At 34.9% G+C, this 18,722-nt stretch overlaps 1 protein-coding gene across 1 annotated transcript in view; it reads left to right on the top strand.

Annotated features, from left to right (window-relative positions):
* LOC117406791 (titin-like) overlaps nucleotides 1-18,722 on the top strand; it is a 165,645-nt gene that overhangs the window by 66,892 nt on the left and 80,031 nt on the right. The window contains exons 107-136 of the mRNA XM_059033620.1: nucleotides 243-302; nucleotides 661-2,877; nucleotides 3,321-3,371; nucleotides 4,187-4,585; nucleotides 4,837-5,106; nucleotides 5,220-5,495; nucleotides 5,578-5,717; nucleotides 5,915-6,041; nucleotides 6,593-6,859; nucleotides 8,752-9,018; nucleotides 9,575-9,838; nucleotides 9,930-10,069; nucleotides 10,191-10,317; nucleotides 10,625-10,891; nucleotides 10,993-11,259; nucleotides 11,396-11,662; nucleotides 11,761-11,900; nucleotides 12,249-12,375; nucleotides 13,299-13,441; nucleotides 14,766-14,889; nucleotides 15,083-15,349; nucleotides 15,466-15,563; nucleotides 15,687-15,855; nucleotides 15,963-16,229; nucleotides 16,353-16,619; nucleotides 16,877-17,155; nucleotides 17,275-17,683; nucleotides 17,770-17,894; nucleotides 18,039-18,305; nucleotides 18,410-18,679. Coding sequence (XP_058889603.1) covers nucleotides 243-302; nucleotides 661-2,877; nucleotides 3,321-3,371; nucleotides 4,187-4,585; nucleotides 4,837-5,106; nucleotides 5,220-5,495; nucleotides 5,578-5,717; nucleotides 5,915-6,041; nucleotides 6,593-6,859; nucleotides 8,752-9,018; nucleotides 9,575-9,838; nucleotides 9,930-10,069; nucleotides 10,191-10,317; nucleotides 10,625-10,891; nucleotides 10,993-11,259; nucleotides 11,396-11,662; nucleotides 11,761-11,900; nucleotides 12,249-12,375; nucleotides 13,299-13,441; nucleotides 14,766-14,889; nucleotides 15,083-15,349; nucleotides 15,466-15,563; nucleotides 15,687-15,855; nucleotides 15,963-16,229; nucleotides 16,353-16,619; nucleotides 16,877-17,155; nucleotides 17,275-17,683; nucleotides 17,770-17,894; nucleotides 18,039-18,305; nucleotides 18,410-18,679 — 8,358 coding nt within the window. The remainder of the gene's footprint in view (nucleotides 1-242; nucleotides 303-660; nucleotides 2,878-3,320; nucleotides 3,372-4,186; nucleotides 4,586-4,836; nucleotides 5,107-5,219; nucleotides 5,496-5,577; nucleotides 5,718-5,914; nucleotides 6,042-6,592; nucleotides 6,860-8,751; nucleotides 9,019-9,574; nucleotides 9,839-9,929; nucleotides 10,070-10,190; nucleotides 10,318-10,624; nucleotides 10,892-10,992; nucleotides 11,260-11,395; nucleotides 11,663-11,760; nucleotides 11,901-12,248; nucleotides 12,376-13,298; nucleotides 13,442-14,765; nucleotides 14,890-15,082; nucleotides 15,350-15,465; nucleotides 15,564-15,686; nucleotides 15,856-15,962; nucleotides 16,230-16,352; nucleotides 16,620-16,876; nucleotides 17,156-17,274; nucleotides 17,684-17,769; nucleotides 17,895-18,038; nucleotides 18,306-18,409; nucleotides 18,680-18,722) is intronic.

The raw sequence follows: 18,722 nt of genomic DNA, 5'->3' as shown, positions 1-18,722 counted from the left end.
AGTACTTTATTTAGACCATAAAAGTTTCCTGTCATGTACTAACTAAAAAATGTGTTATTCTGTGTGTTGTCCAGTGTTTTCAAAAGCATAGTTTTTATGCGCTTCTTTGCTAATGTGTTCATCCATTACATCTAAAAATACCAGATATCCATTATAAAATATTTTCTTGTTGTGGTTACACTTCCCGAGGCTAAGGCTGCTTTCTGTATCTATACAAACTTGAATGTTACTTTTTCCGGTAGATTCCAAACCAGAAGAGAAAAAGGTCCCTGTGACAGCTCCAGGAGCAGATACGAAAAAAGGTATGGTGATCAACACATTTAATCTCAATGTGCGGTGTCTTTTTCTTTGTGTTTTCTTATTTTCCTTTGTGTTTTCTTATTGTTCTTTGTACAAATTGTATTTTTGTTAAACATACTGTTGTTTAAAGGGTACACATGTGTTCCTGTTGTGTCTGTTTTGTCTGTTTACATGTATCTATGTATTTTATCATTTGTTAGATGGTCTGAAAGCAACAGTGTTTGAGATCTGAGAATGTGGAATCTGAAAGGACTAGTTCTGTTTTTGTGTTTATATGTGCGTTCCTATTATGTTTAGTGTATGTTTTTTTCTGTTTGTAATAAATGTTTTAAATGTAATGTGAAACCTTTATCACCTCAGAAAAACCAAGTGCACCACCAAAGATTCTTAAACAAAAAGGTAAAATCCCTACTGAGGAAGAGGAGAAACTAGAAATACCAACCTTAAAGAAAGTAACCAAGATATCAAAAGAGTGGGAAGAGGAAGAACAAACTGTAATACTTAAGAAAATTAGCAAAATTTCTTCTGAGGAACTTGCAACTGAGTCAGGTATATCACTTAAGAAAGTCACTAAAACAACAACGCATGAGGAAGCAGGCTATGAACTATCATTAAAGAAAGCTGGTATGATTCCTCAAGAGTTGGAATCAGGTATTAAACATGAAGTGCCAGAAGAACATGGTAAAACTCTTCAGAGGTTTGAAAAAATTACTGTTACACAAGATGCAGAGAAAACTGTTCTCAGGAAGGATGGAACGGTCCCTAGAGACGAAAAACCCAAAGAGCCTGTCATAGCATTGAAAAAAGTGGAGAGAATCCCAACACAGGAAAAAGAAAAAGAAGTGGTGACACTTAAACCATTTGGAAAGGTTCCTAAAGATGAAGCCCCAGCAGAAGCTGAAAAACCAAGTATAAAGATTAAAAAGGGTGAGAGAATTCCTAAGGATGAAATACCCAAAGAACCAGGTACAGCACTGAAAAAAGTGGAAAGGATCCCAACACAGGAAAAAGAAAAAGAGGTAGTGACACTTAAACCCTTTGAAAAGAAGCCAAAAGATGACGTTCCAGTAGAAACTGAAAAACCAAGTATAAAGATTAAAAAGGGTGAACTCCCAATGGAGAGAAAAGAAATGGAGCAACTGACCTTGAAAAAGGGTGAGAGGGTTCCTAAAGATGAATTACCCAAAGAGCCAGAAATAGCATTGAAAAAAGTGGAAAGAATCCCAACACAGGAAAAAGAAAAAGAAGTGGTGACACTTAAACCCTTTGAAAAGAAGCCAAAAGATGACGTGCCAGTAGAAACTGAAAAACCAAGTATAAAGATTAAAAAGGGTGAGAGAATTCCTAAGGATGAAATACCCAAAGAACCAGGTACAGCACTGAAAAAAGTGGAAAAAATCCCTACACAGGAAAAGGAAAAAGAGGTAGTGACACTTAAACCCTTTGAAAAGAAGCCAAAAGATGACGTGCCAGTAGAAACTGAAAAACCAAGTATAAAGATTAAAAAGGGTGAGAGAATTCCTAAGGATGAAATACCCAAAGAACCAGGTACAACACTGAAAAAAGTGGAAAGGATCCCAACACAGGAAAAAGAAAAAGAAGTAGTGACACTTAAACCCTTTGAAAAGAAGCCAAAAGATGACGTGCCAGTAGAAACTGAAAAACCAAGTATAAAGATTAAAAAGGGTGAACTCCCAATGGAGAGAAAAGAAATGGAGCAACTGACCTTGAAAAAGGGTGAGAGGGTTCCTAAAGATGAATTACCCAAAGAGCCAGAAATAGCATTGAAAAAAGTGGAAAGAATCCCAACACAGGAAAAAGAAAAAGAACCGGATACCGTGAAGAAACCAGACAAGGTTCCAAAAGCAGAAGCACCTCGTGAACCTGTTTTGCCATTAAAGAAACCAGAAAAAATCCATAAAAATGAAAAAGAGCAACCAGCAACCATTCCAATAGATGAACAGCCAACAGTCAAGGGTGTGCCTCTAATCAAAGGTAAAAGTCCAAAGGAAGAGGAAAAACATGTGCAGCTGAAAAAGGTTGGAAAACTTCCACAAGAACCAGAAGAAAAAGATACAGATGTATCACTTAAACATGTCGAGCTTAGCAAACCACTTGTGCAACTTAAGAAGACTCCTTCCCCCAAAGTTGATGGAAAGCTGAAGGTTAGTGAATCAATTCCTATAGAACGAAAACCAAGCAAAGAAGCTGCTAAAGAACCTCAAGAAAAGCCTTCTGTAAAAGAACCTGTGGAAAAGGCCCCTCTTCTCAAGAAAACACCTATGAAAACCAAGTCCCCGGAAGAAAAAACCCCTACAGCCCAAGTTAAAGTTGGGAAAGGGAAGGTGCCAGCAATGGAAGAACTGTCACCTGAAACAATACAACTGAAGAAAATTCCAACACATTTGGAAGAAGAAGTATTTGAAGAAGAACCTGAAGAAGAGGAAGGTGAGGATGAAACCTGGGGGTCAGAACTTTCTGAACGTGAGGAATATGTTTCATCTGAAGACTGGGAAGAACCTTCTGAAACTGAAGAGGGAGCCGTTGAGACTCCAGGAAAGACTGGTGAAAGACGAGGTGAGACGGCTGTTGCAGACCTCCATCACTGACCGCCTCACATCCTGTGCTTTGGAAAAAAGTTTTTTTTCCCCATAATCTCGAAATATTTGTTGGTCTACCTTTGTCCTCACAATGTTCGCATGAAATAAAGTGATGTTCATCTTGTCATAAATGTCTGTCTGCCAAACCTTGTCTGTACACAAACATCAAGAAAACTTGCTTTTTTCCCATCTTTAACAAAACTAAGGACATATAAAGTCCTTTTTAATATTCATGCAACATTGTGGAAGTACATCTAACAGTGGTTCATTTCATTAATCTGTGCTTAAAACTCTTCTCCCCATAATCATTTTTTTCAGTAAAAATCATGTTTACATCATATTTATTGTGCAGCTGAAAATGCTTTCTTATTACATTAACTTTTGCAATGAGCAGATAATAATGTTACTATCTTACTACAGATGGCAAAGCACCCAAAGCGGAAGCTGGCAGGGGTAGAGGGTTACCAAAAGGTGAGAGGGACAGTCTTTACAAATGAATAGTCACAAACTTATGCATGCAAAACACATAAAAATCAAGATTTGTTTTACACTGATTATAGCTGGATGAAATGTGCTCCACATCCTTTAGAAAGTATGCCATGATTTTGAGATTTGTATGTACAGTAGTACAGTAGTATTCAACTGATTTGCATGGACTCAATTGGAAAATAAATCATACGTTTGTTTGAGTGTATACGAAAAAAACAAACAAACAATTTTTTTTTTTTTTAATGTATTGGTGTACCTATAACATATTTAAGAATTAAGCACCCACAGTAGTTGTAATGCGTTGGAATGTGCATGTGCCCTTTTTTTTCTTGCATCTACTTTTAGACTTTTATTAACTCTAATCATAGCTATTAACCCATGTAGATGCATCTTTTTCTATGTCTGTGTAGAAAAAGATCTTGACCATGTATGTGCCATGAAAGTAAAATGTAAGCGTTATTATGAAAATGGGTTTAAATCCTTTTCTATAAAGATCTGTGAATACCGCCATTTTCCGTGTCAGAACTAGTGGACGAAATATATCATGTTCATCCAAATTTATTTAAGCATGTGATATGCTGCATTGTTGGTGTTTCAGAGAAGAAACATTCCTCATTTTGCATTGCTTGAAATCTTGTTGGAATCTCGTTGATTCAGCTTTCTTTGCTCTAATCGCATCTCCGGCTATTTTTTTCCGACTGAAAGCCTGCATATAAGTGCATCATTCCAACTCATCTTCCAAGCATGCGTACGATCAAACCCCCAAAAAAGATAACGTGTTCAAATCTAAATTTTAGCGAGACAAACTCCCTCGCCTGGTGATGGAGATAAGAGGAGGGGACTAAGACCTGGTGCTGGAGGTGACAAGCCTCCAGATGAGTCACCTTTTGGATTCCAGCTTAAGGCAGTCCCACTGAAGTTTGTCAAAGAACTGAAAGATATTGTTTTAGAAGAAGCAGAGTCCATAGGCGCTGCCGCTGTCTTTGAGTGTCAGATTTCGCCTTCAACTGCAGTCACTTCTTGGATGAAAGATGGAAGCAACTTGAGAGAAAGCCCTAAACACAAATTTACTTCAGATGGTAAAGACAGGAAGTTATCGATTATCGATGTGCAGCTTTCAGATACCGGCGAGTACACATGCATAGCCCGTATCGGCAACAAAGAAAAGACCTCCACAGCAAAACTCATTGTCGAAGGTATTTTTTTTTACTGCATCCTCTTTAAGTCACATGAGTCTAAAATGTTTTAATGATCCCCAAAGACTCATGATTCAATAACAAATGTGTGTTATTTTTGTCAGTGTGTAAGAAATTATATATTCAAATCTAACCTGTGGCTCCAACATCCATAGCATTTTTTTTAATGGGGGCATGAAGACAGTACACAAATATATTTCTAGAATAGGTGGTGTAGAACACAATAAATTGCATTTATGTTTTGTATTTAGAACTGCCGGTGCGTTTCACAAAGACACTTGAAGAAGAGATGTCAGTCATCAAAGGACAGCCTCTGTACTTGCATGCTGAGCTGAGTAAAGACAGAGATGTGATCTGGAAGAAGGATGGTATACCTCTTGAAGAAAAGGCTGGCAAGTATGCAGTGAATGTCATTGGACTGCAGCGTGCTGTCACCCTCTCAGATGCTGAGGATTCAGATGCTGGTGTATATTCTGTGGAGACTGGAGACATTAAATGTCAAACAACTGTCAAAGTAATAGGTATGGACTTCAGAATATCTTGTTTTCTTAGTAGTGTGTGAAAGAGGAAAGAGATTTTGAAATATCAATGTTAATTTTACTCTCATACAATAATATAACTATTTGCCTTACAGAAGTAATTCGAGATTGGTTGGTGAAACCCCTGAGAGACCAGCATGTCAAACCGAAAACTACGGCTAAGTTTCAATGTGAACTTTATAAGGATACGCCAAACATGAAGTGGTTCAAGGGAGACACTGAGATCCCTATGACTCCAACTGAAAAGACTGAAGTCTTAAAGGATGGAAAACAGCTTACTCTCCTTGTGAAGAACGCTGCTCCAGAAGATGTTGCAGAATATGCCGTAGAGGTTGAAGGTCGTAGATATGCAGCTAAACTAACTCTTGGAGGTAAGTAAAGGATTTCATAACCAGTCACAAATATGCACAGCTATGATAAACAATGATTTACCATTCTTTATTGTTCATTTAGAACGTGAAGCAGAAATCTTGAAGCCTCTAGAAAGCATTGAAATTTATGAAAAAGAAACTGCCAACTTTGAAACTGAAATTTCTGAGGAAGATGTACCCGGAGAATGGAAACTAAAAGAGGAGGTCTTGCACCGATCACCTGTAAGTTTTTAGCTTGATTTGTAGTATATATTTCCACAATTCTAATAATGCTTCCGTAATTTACACAAAATGTATCCCACATGTAGTTTTAACTGTTTAAAAAAAAAAAAAAATCCAGGAAGTGTTTAATATTTTAATGCATTGTCTGCTATCTACAATTCTCTATTTTAATAATACAAATGATACTTCTTTTTCAGACCTGTGAGATCAAGTCAGTGGGTAAGAAACGTCAGCTCACGCTACACAATGTCAAAATTGAACAAGCTGGGGAAGTTGTTTACCAGGCATTAAATGCAATTACTACGGCCATGTTGAAAGTGAAGGGTAAGTTGGATAATAAACCCAGAGACAGAAAGCTGCAGTTTAAGGGTGTTTATTTACCAAAACCAAACACAAAAACAGGAACCAAATAAATACAGTACGAGGGCCAAAATAAAAGGTTTAAACAAAAGAATAACTACATGTAGGTTGGGTTGCCTTCAGTACCGCATTGACAACCAATACAGAAATCACAGCACAAGCACAAGCACAAGCACAAGCACAAACACAAGCACAAACACAAGCACAAGCACAAGCACAAGCACAAGCACAAGCACAAACACAAACATAAAAAAGATTCTATCAACAAACAAAGGAATTCTGGGTCCTTTTCTACATGGGGCCATTCCCCAATTAGCACCAATTACACAATTGGGGAATGGGCACACCTGTGATTGCTGGCAGGGACAGATTTAACTCCATCCCTGCCAACCATTACAAACTATTTACAGCAGCAGGGCTTCTACCCTTTCACACAAAACTTGAGAGTTTTTTTTTGGTTTTTAAAACATAATCAAAGTGAATCAAGTTTAATAGTGTTTTAACATAATTTGCAGAAGTGGAACTGGACTTCTCTGTGCCACTAAAGGATGTCACTGTGCCAGAGAAAAGACAGGCGAAGTTTGAATGCCTGCTTAACAGAGATATTGAAAAGGTCATGTGGACCAAAGGCACAGATATCATAAAGTCCAGTGATAAATTTGACATTATTGATGATGGAAAGAAGCATATATTGGTCATCAACAATGCTGCTTTTGACGATGAAGGAGAATACACCATTGAAGTAAATGGCAAGAAGTCCACAGCAAAACTCATTGTAACAGGCAAGTTATTATGTCTTCATGTCAAAGTAGTTTTTGATAAAACAAAGTCTAATCTGTCTAATTGGTAAATCGTTTAAATATGTTAATTACAGTCCCAATGATAATAGCATATATATATATATATATATATATATATATATATATATATATATATATATATATACAGTATATATATAAACAAAGTAAACTCTACATTATAAAACCGCTTTTAGTTCAGTAACAGTCTGTAATTTTGTAAACAAGTTAACATGATTAATCACTGTAAAATAAAATGTAAGCCACAATTTTTATTCACTGTAATATGTCATAACTAGGGCTAGGAGTTTGTCACGGATAATTTGGACGTAAATCACAGAGCAGTCACAGTCAATGCGTTCAAAATTACGGGGCAAATAACGGGGAGAATAAAGTCACAGGGATTTAAAAAAAAATGAACTGTCTTTAATAAAAGCATATTGTGACGCGTGGTATGCATAGGTTAAGCAAAGAACCACGAGACAAGCAAATGAAATTTCAATTTATTGCTTTTTTATTTGCTCTGCAACGGTGACTACTAAGTAACAGTAGCATAAGTGCTGAACTAAGCAGCGAATAAAGATGTAAACAGGGGAAAGGGTAAGCAGAAAGGAAGTGTAACACACTTAGGGGGCAAGAAATACACACACGAGGATAACACAAAGAGGATGTGGGGCTGACAAGAGACATGTACATTAAATTAAGTGCAACCGTACAACAATTAAACAACAAGTGGAACAATATTAAATTCAATGTATGTCCCGCAGCGAATGCTGGCAGTTAGTATTGTACATACACGCACGCACACACACACAGACACATACCGAATTTATGAACTGTTAACATAACTTTAATCGAAGAGCATAGTTTGATTCAAAAAAAAAAAACAGGACAGCAAAAATGTAATTATAAAAGAAGACTTGCAGTCTATCTCTCTTTGTGAAAATAAAAAGTTAAAAAACAATATGTCTCTGTGCGCACCGATTTCATCTGTTGTGGTACAAGGTCATTGTTTATTTTGTATTTTTCTTTTCGCATTTTAATTTGGTACAGCATATTGTATGTTGAGAGGATTGTTGGCTTTATGCAGGGTTTTTCAACCTTTTTTTGAAACTGTACCCCTTCTGTCAGGAGGTTTCAGCTAAAGTACCCTTTACAATTTTCGCTCACTGAATGGTACCACAGTTGCAATAAAAGGCAGAATAATCTGGTTAACACATTTCTTTTTCCCCCGTTTAATATATAATTTTACACAACAGTCTGGGACTGACAAATTGTTGAGACAGAAAACCAAACAGTAGGCTTAATTCTTAAAACTTGGATGCAAAGAATTAAAAGGTAGTATTTAGGAATCTTTCGCTTTCTATTGGGAAAAGTGATCATAAATAATACAAAATAGTCTGCACTGTAAATGTTTATCACGTTACTATTTACTTCCCACCTTAGCATAATTATGTGTGCCGTTAAAATGTTTACAGTACCGTATCAAAAACATTAACCTCAAGATAAAACTATAATTAATTACTTAATAATTAATTGGAAAACCCCTGGTTAATGGAACACTGGTTTTCCCTTGTGGTAGAGAGAAAATGGAACACAATTTACTGACATCCCCGCAAGTCACGCACATCAGCAAAAATCGTGGATCTTGTAAAAGTCACGGAATCTGTGACACCCGCAACCACCGTGACTAAATCCCAGCCCTAGTCATAACTATTAATTTGTTGACAAAAAAAAGAAGCTTTTTATATTTAATAACAAGTGAGTTAACAATGTGTTCATTAATGTCACATGTATTTTTCTACTGCTGATACCGGTTGGGTGTCTTAATTCTTTGATGGTGTACTAATTGAACTAACTAAACAAATATATTATAGGTATGCGATTGAAGTTCATCACACCATTAAAGGACCAAACAGTGAAGGAAGGTGAAACCGCTCGGTTTGAATTTGAGCTCTCCCATGAGAATGTCGAAGTTTCTTGGTTCAAAAATGAGACTAAACTTCATCCAAGCAGAACGATCGTTACCTCTGTTGATGGCAAGAAACATGTTTTAGAGATCAAAGAAGTCACTCTAGATGATACCTGCCAGATTAAGGCAGATGCCAGTAGATGTTCTTCGACGGCTAACTTGACTGTTCTAGGTAATACATTTTCTTTTTTATATTTATGTTAATTAAAAAAATTGCTGAACTTATTAATAAACTTATTAATAAAACACATTTGAATAATGTATCACTCATGTACTTATGTACATTTTACATTTGTTTGTATGTACAGTATGTATCTACAGCTGTGGCCAAATTTTGCTTCATAAAGTCAAATGAAACCTGCTGAATAATGTTACGTTAACATATTGAATTACATACCGCTTTGCAGTTTTTCATATACTTAATGAAAAACGACACAAATTAAAAAATGTGACATTTCGAAATCTAACATGAAATACTGTATTACTATTTTGGCTTCTTGTAGAATTTTACTGTATCATTTTGTAGTTTCTTTGATCACATGATGTTAAATAAAAGATCGACATTATGTTCATATAGTTGTTTTTTTTTTTGTTTGTTTTTTTTTAAATTATGTCTCAATCTTAAAATTCTAGGTGATGCAAAACTTTTGCCCACATCTGTACAATATGTATGCATACATGTATCTGAAATCTCAGACTTACGGCTGTTTTTGAAACATTGTTTTCAGATCGAGATCCATACTTCATTGTGAAGTTACAGGATTACACTGCAGTTGAGAAAGATGAGGTCATTCTTGACTGTGAACTCAGCAAAGATGTCCCTGTGAAATGGTTTAAAGATGAAAAGGAGATCAAAGCTTCGAAGATGGTTACTATAAAGACAGAAGGAAAACGGAGACTCTTATCCATCAAGAAAGTGGAAAGTAAAGATAAGGGAGATTATGTCTGTGACTGCGGAACCGATAAGACGATGTCAAATGTAAACATTGAGGGTAAGTGTTGAGGCCTATCTTGTCTACACATGAACATTTTTGCCATGTATTGTTATATGTGCATTTATATCTAATAACTTTTTTTTTACAGCTCGGGATATAAAGGTGGTGCGCCCCTTGTATGGCGTGGAGCTCTTTGCAGGAGAAACAGCACGTTTTGAAGTGGTCATCTCTGAGAGTGATGTTCATTCTCAATGGAAATTGAAGGGAGAAGTCTTGTCTTCTTCCTCGGTATGGGATTCACAAGTATTTTCAATAAAAATATATATCAATAACTATCTGTCTACCTATCTATTTACCTATATATTGTTGTTTACTAATGTAACTTTTTTTTTTTTTTAAACAAACACAGGATATTGAAATGGTTGAGGATGGTGCCAAGCATGTCTTGACAATTTACAACTGCAAGATTGCCCAGTCTGGTGAAGTTTCCTTCCAGGCAGCTAATGCAAAGTGTGCAGCTAATCTTAAAGTTAAAGGTACTTTTCTATTTCCTTCTTCAAAACTGTTCTTCCATCCACTGGTTTCAGTCATGAACCTCTTCATATATATATATATATATATATATATATATATATATAGCTGGCTCTTTGAGCTAAAATATATATATATATATATATATATATATATATATATATATATATATATATATATATATATATGTATGTATGTATGTATATATGTATGTATGTATGTATGTGTATATATATATATATATATATATATATATATATATATATATATATATATATAATTTATTTCTTTCTTGTTTTATTTACCTTACAGAGCTTCCACTTTCCTTCATCACTCCACTTGCCGATGTTAAAGTGTTTGAAAAAGATGAAGCTAGGTTTGAATGTGAAATTTCAAGAGAAGCCAAGACCAGCCGCTGGCTAAAAGGAACTCAGGCCATAACAGCTGATGATAAATTTGAAATAGTTGCAGAAGGAAATAGACATGCACTTATAGTTAAATCAGTTGCCTATGAAGATGAAGCCAAGTTCATGTTTGAAGCTGAAGACAAACGAACCTCAGGCAAATTAATCATCCAAGGTATGCTGCTAGTTAGATTTAACACATGTTAATAATAACACGATTTACAGTTATAACAGACTTTAAGTTTTGTTAATATTATCATTTTTTCCTTTCTTTAGGAATCCGACTTGAGTTTGTCAAACCTATCAAGGATGTCACAGTTAAAGAGCGTGAGACTGCAGAATTTAGTGTTGAACTTTCTCATGACAATATCCAGGTTACCTGGTTCAAGAATGACACTCGCCTGCTTCCAAGCAAGGTGGTGCATATGACAGATGAAGGCAAAGTCCATACCCTTGCATTTAAGGAGGTATCAATTGATGACACATCACTCATTAAGGTGGAGGCTATGGGAAAAAGCTTGGACGCCATGCTTAATGTCCTGGGTAAATCATTATTTCCTATTGATGGTCTTGTTTGAAATGGTCTTGTTTTTATTTTTATCGGTGCAGCTGTCTAAACAGGACTATTTACAATATATTATTATACCATACTAAATTAAATGGTTTCTTTCCTTTACAGAGGGCGAGCCATACTTTGTTAAAAAGCTGCAAGACTACACAGCAGTAGAGAAAGATGAAGTCACTTTGCAGTGTGAGATCAGCAAGGCAACTGCTGAAGTAAAATGGTTTAAAGGTGGAAAAGAAATTACTCCATCCAAGAATGTTAACATCACAGCTGATGGCAAGAAACGCATTTTGGTTGTCAAGAGAGCACTGAAGAGTGACATTGGAGAATATACTTGTGATTGTGGCTCTGACAAGACCACTTCTAAACTCAGCATTGAAGGTATGAATCACTTGACTTACCTGTCTTTTAACATTTAAAAAGTATAGCTATTGAATCTACATTTTCACTTTTCAATTTCTTAATTTTTTTATCCCTAGAACGTGACATTAAGATCGTGCGACCACTCTACAGTGTTGAGGTTACAGAAACTGAATCTGCCCGCTTTGAGACTGAAATTTCTGAAGAAGATGTACATGGGAACTGGAAGCTTAACGGAGAAGCTTTGCACCAGTCACCTGTAAGCTTTAATTTATGTCATTGGGCTTAACTTACTTACATTTATCCCACTGCAGTTTGGTGTTAATTAGTAAGAATTTTGCTCCTGGATTTATCTTCAAATGTAGTTTGTTACTTTCTACAGAATAAATACAAATAATAGGTGAATAAATGCTTTTTTCCCTTTTTTTAGCCCTTCATTTGAGCTAATATCAAAATATGTGAATATGTTTGTAATGTCTTCAAATGACAAACATTTCAGGAGTTTTTTTTTGCACTTTTACAGATAATTTAGTAAAGACATGCACATTAATCATATAACTATTACACAGCAATTTGGCACTAATGTATTACATATTTCTCCTTAAAGGATTGTGAAACTAAGGAGGAGGGCACGAAGCACGTTCTTATCTTATATAATGTGAAAATGGATCAAGCTGGTGCTGTTGACTTCCAGGCAGCCAATGCTAAATCAAGTGCTCAACTGAGAGTGAAAGGTATATTGTAATTATTTTCTGAAAAACAAGGGATGTGTTCTATCAAATGTTTTATGGAAAAAGTATTATTATTATTATTATTATTATTATTATTATTATTATTATTATTATTAGCAGCATTTTTTTTTTAAATAACGTCTGAAACAATTTAAATGAAAGGGAGTATGTGAATATTGAAAATGTGAATGCAAAGTAAAAAGGAAGAGATCCAAATCGAATAAAAGAGCTTAAGCCTGTAAAGCCCTACGTTGAGAACATTTGCATCAGTTGATAAATGATACTGTAACATTTTAATATGCACAATCTCATTTGGGGAAAGGTCATATTAAACTGTTTTGTACAGTAAGGAGAAATATATAAAGGCTAACTAAAAACCCCTTCTTGTGGAAGCACATTATTAACCACAGTAATGTGTAATTATATGCTGCTGTTAAATGTGTAATGCATCAATACAAAAAAAAAACTGTTAAGAAACAAAGTATTATGAAATCAAATGATATGTCAGCATATTTGGGAAAGGTTGGATAACAGCCAGCCTGTCATTTTTGGAAAGAGCTGACAGGTTGATTGACAGCAACAGATAGCCAAGTTTGTGTGCCAACTGATGTTGCCCAATCACGTTCCCTGGCTATTTTGGAAGTCGCATGCCTTATCTAGAATGAGACATGTGCAATTGGAAGGGTAACAGATGACTTCCAAATGTATTGCTGACCGCTGTAATCTTCAGGAAAGTTAATATGCAAATGAAGAGTACCATTGAATAGACCCTCGCTCCTTGAGTCACTTGCACTCAGGGAGTTTTAAAAGCTCCAGAGCAGTAGCCGACTTTTTGGGGGGCAGCGAAATGGAGATTTGCAATTGAGGAATAACACTACTCTTGGCACAAGGGGAGTAACTAACCATGTCTTCTCCTAAATCCAAAGCCCGCGTAATTGGCCTACTCAGGCCCCTAAAGGATGTTACAGTTACCGCTGGGGAAACTGCTACCTTCGACTGTGAACTTTCCTATGAAGGAATTGAAGTGGAATGGTTCCTTGGAGAAAATAAATTGGAATCAAGTGACAGGGTAAGTCTTCAGTTATTATTATTATTATTATTATTATTATTATTATTATTATTATTATTATTATTATTATTATTATTATTATTATTATTATTATAACAGCCCACGAGAAAGCAATACATTTATAGCAATTGCAATATAATTACTAGAAATAGGAAATGGCCTTACACAGGTAATAGCTTTAAACAAGTAACTTTTTTATATACTTTACTAGTTATGTTATATAATGTTTTTAAAATTAGAATTATTGTAGTTGTGGATCTATTAAAAAATAAAATTATATTTGAGGTGGTTTATTTATTTTTTATTATCATTTATTTATATGTTTAAGTTTAGTATATTATTGTTTTAGTCATTGGTCAGCTACATTCTTTCTGCATATAAGGGTCTCGGGGGATTAGAATTCCATTTCAGGCAATTGATCTGGGTTTAAGATAACATAGTAAGCTGTTCTGCCCTGCAAGCGTTCCAATGGGGTTATTTTTAACTGCTTCAATTGCTTACATGGGAGAAGGCATACAGGTTTAGAATAGCATACAACTCAAATATTAAATCTTAGCCAAATTAATAAATATCCAAAAACGGCAGAATGCACTCAAATAAAGAGCTATGTGTTGAAGACAGTGACACAGGATCTAATTCTGTGTTTTATGATACTTGTGTATATACTGTATGTGCGTGTATAACTGTGAAATGGCTATTTGTAAACTGCTAATGTACTGTACAGATTGTTTTCAGTAACTTCTTTGTTTGCTTGTTTTTTTTTAAATCAGCAAATTACATACAGTATATTAATTTCCGTAATCTCACAACAAATAAGTGTCTTTCTCTTTTTCTAATTTAAAAAAATGTTTCCTATTCACCCTCTGCCACCAAGTACTGTTCTGCTGATTGGTTAACAGCGATAGGCCTACTAGCATTAATTCTTACTATTTAAAAACATTTCTGTGACGTCACCCTTTGATCTTTTGATTGATTAATTCTACAAATCTTCTAACTGAAAGTGGCTTTGGAGAGAAGGAGGTGCGGGGCAGATATATTGTTAATTAATTAATCCACAGTTTGCGCTACAAATCCACAGAAAACTGCTGATTCATCAACGAAACCACAGCCAGAACAATTTTTTCATAATTACAAATTCACTTCCACATAAATATCCCCCTTTCTAATTGTTATTTCACATTTCTTCTGGACAGGCTTAAGAACAGCAATTTCATCATCACTTAGTAAATCTTCAATTACATGGCTGTTAGATGTTTTTATGTTTTTACACATTTCTGTTAAAATTATGCTGTTGCTGATTGTTAGTTTAACATCCTTTCATTAGGTTGTCACACGTGCGGAAGGAAGAGTTCACACATTTACCCTCAGAGATGTTCAGTTGAAGGAGGCTGGTGAAGTTAAACTGACGGCTAAGGACTTTAAAACACAAGCTAAACTCATTGTAAAAGGTAAATAGACCTTAAAAGAATTAAGATAAATTATAAAACTAATAAATAAACACTAAGCAGAAAGCATCTTATGTTTATATGTAGTATGTATATACAGTATGTAGAGTATGTCTCACTGCAAGAAAAAAATAAATGAATAGAATATTTATATAAATAATATGTATATTCATGAACTTATTCTTTTTATTTACAGAACCACCAGTTGAATTTACTAAACCTCTGGAGGATCAAACAGTTGAAGAAGAAGCCACTGCTACCCTGGAGTGTGAAGTTTCCAGAGAAAAAGCTGAGGTCAGATGGTTCAGAGATGGACAAGAAATTCACAAAACTAAAAAATATGAACTCATTGCTAAGGGAAGAGTCAGAAAACTTATCATCCAAGGCTGTACACTTGATGATTCAAAAACATATACCTGTGATGCAAAGGACTTCAAGACATCTGCTTTCCTGAATGTTGAACGTAAGTATATTTTAAATGTGTGATTTCAAAATTTGGTTTGGTGCAGTATTCTGAAATCATTGTTGTTGTTATTTATGGTTTTTACACAAATATGGAAATTGTATTTCTTTTGACAGCTCCACATGTGGAGTTTACAAAGCCTCTTACTGATGTTGAAGTGAAAGAAAAAGAATCTGCTAAATTCGAATGTGAGGTTTCTCGTGAAAGCGCAAAGGTTTGTACTTTTTTTTTATAATGTCAAAATAGATTGCAAATAAATCAAGCTTTACTCTCTGTGTAACACATTTATTGACTGGTTCAAAATTAAAAAAAGGTTAATTTTCATATTTCTTAATAGGTTCGCTGGTTCAAGGATGGCAGTGAGATCAGAAAAGGCAAAAAGTATGAAATAATTTCCAAGGGAGTCCAGCGCATTCTTATTATCAGTAAATCTGTCTTTGATGATGAAGCTGAATATGAATGTGATGCCAGGACATCTAAGACCTCTGGCATGCTTACTGTCATAGGTAAGGATTATTTCAGAACATTATCACCCATTCATTTTACATAATTCATCTCTTTGATTTAGAAAGTATCTGTTTAATTAATTCTGTTTATCCTTTTGTCTTTGCAGAAGAAGAAACTGTCTTCACAAAGAATCTTTCAAATGTTGAAGGCACTGAAACAGATAGCATTAAACTGATCTGTGAAGTCTCTAAACCCAGTGCAGAAGTTGCGTGGTATAAGGGTGACAGAGAACTGCCTGAAGGTGGCAAATATGAGCACATTGCTGACGGCAAGAAGAGGATTTTGGTTATTCAGGATATTCATGTTGATGATGCAGGCGAATATAATTGCAGGCTGCCAAGCTCAAAAACATCTGCAACACTCACAGTAAATGGTATGTAATGAAATTACCTTATTATTATTGATCTTAAAACAATGTTTTACATAAAGCCTATACCATCTCAATATGTAATAGTTGAAGACTATATTAATCCACTTTAATTTGGTTTTATTACAGAACTAGCAGCAGAATTTATTTCTCGACCACAGAACATGGAAGTACTCGAAGGGGACAAAGCTGAATTTGTCTGCTCAGTATCCAAGGACACCTATGAAGTTAAATGGTTTAAGGGTGACAAGGAGCTTGAAAGTAGTGACAAATATGATGTTATCTCAGATGGCAAAAGGAGAGTTCTTGTTGTCAAAAGTAGCATCCCTGGTGATGAAGGATCATACGCTGCTTCAATTGGTTCTTCGAGAGCCTCAGCAGATCTTGTCGTCATTGGTAAGTATCTTTAAGAACAGTTTACTCAACATAGCCAGAAATCTTATTTTAATGCAATTCAATTAAATAATAATAATAATAATAATAATAATAATAATAATAATAATAATAATAATAATAATAATAATAATAATAGTGTATAGACCTTATAGCCATTAATTCCAACTCCAATGCAAAGTATATATTTGTTCACATACAGTTGATAATACAATTATATTGCTCCTACCATGCTTATTTTTGTATTTATTATTTTACAGAAAAACTCAGGATTATAACACCTATCAAAGACCAGCAAGCTAAAGAAGGACAAGACATTGTCTTTAACTGTGAAGTCAATACCGAAGGAGCCAAAGCCAAATGGCTGAAAAATGATGAAACTATTTTTGAAAGTGCAAAATACATCATGGTTCAGAAAGACTTGGTCTTCTCACTTAGAATTCGAGATGCCCAAATGGAAGATCAATCCAACTACACAATTACATTGGCAAATCACAGAGGCGAACAAGCAAACTGTTCTGCCAACTTAACAGTTCAAGGTAAATGTAAAATCTTATTTTTGTTAATCATTTGTTAAGTATTTGTGTTTTAAAATACAGTAGAACTACAGTTTTACAGCATTGTACTGTATACTAACACTTCAATGTAATTTCAACAGAGGAAGACATCAAGATTATTGAACCCCTTGAAGACTGTGAAACTCAAGAAAAAAAGACTATCAGCTTCACCTGTAAAGTTAATCGTCCAAATATTACTGTGAAATGGATGAAGAATGACAAGGAAATTACCTTTGACAAACGTGTCATGTACAGAGTAGACAAGAACAAACACACACTCATTGTGAAAGATTGTGAATTATCTGATGAAGGTGAATACACTGTCATTGCCGGAATGGACAAATCTGCTGCTGAAATGATTATTACAGAGGCACCAACTGATTTCACTGGACAGTTGCAAGATCAGACAGTCACTGAGTTTGAAGATGCTGTCTTAACATGTCAGCTCTCTAAAGAAAAGCCATCTGTGAAATGGTACAGAAATGGAAGAGAAATCAGAGAAGGCCCTAGGTATGTCTGTCACCCCCTTCCCCATCTTAATTTTAACATTAATATTACATTGCTAAACCTAACCTAACTTTTTTTTTTTTTTAAAGATACCAGTTTGAGAAAGATGGCACATTTTGCAGACTCATCATCAAAGAATGTAGACCAGATGATGAATGTGAATATGCATGTGGTGTGGAGGATAGAAGGACCAGAGGAAGGCTTTTTGTTGAAGGCAAGTTATATATATATATATATATATATATATATATATATATATATATATATATATATATATATATATATATATATATTTAGAAAAAATATTTTCACATGGGCATAACATGACTATTAACTTAATTTAATTTTCTTTCTTCAGAAACCCCAGTTGAGATTGTAAGACCACCTCAAGATGCATTTGAGGCCCCTGGATCAGATGTGATCTTTGAGGCTGAACTAAACAAAGACAGAGTTGAAGTGAAATGGCTTAGAAACAACATGATTGTTGTTCAAGGTGACAAATACCAAATGATGAGCGAAGGCAAGCTACACAGACTCCAGGTCTGTGAGATCAAGCCTCGTGATCAAGGCCAATACAGAGTAATTGCCAAAGATAAGGATGCCAGCGCTAAGCTTGAACTGGCAGGTAAGTGTGACATATTATTGAAATGGATGTTGTAAAGTTCAGTATTATTATTTTCTGTATCACATTTGAACAGATTCAAGAATAATTGATTCTGTATTTTTTAGCTGTACCAACAATCAAGACCACTGACCAGAACCTTGTAACTGATGCTGGAAAGCCATTCACAATGACTGTTCCCTATGATGCTTACCCAAGGGCAGAAGCTGAATGGTTCATTGGAGACATCAGCTTGCCCAAACAGAACATTGACACATCAGCAGATATGTCTATCTATAGATTGTCACATCCTAAAAAATCTGATAAGGGACGATACAAAATTGTTATTCAGAACAAACATGGAAAAGCAGAAGCATTCATTAATTTGGATGTTATCGGTAAGCTGATATAATTAGTCTATCTAGTCTTTAACATTAGTTT

This window comes from Acipenser ruthenus, chromosome 11 (assembly GCF_902713425.1).
Source record: "Acipenser ruthenus chromosome 11, fAciRut3.2 maternal haplotype, whole genome shotgun sequence".
NCBI lineage: Eukaryota > Metazoa > Chordata > Actinopteri > Acipenseriformes > Acipenseridae > Acipenser > Acipenser ruthenus.
Note: the sequence above shows the minus strand (reverse complement) of the source record. Positions and strands in the feature narration are given on the sequence as shown.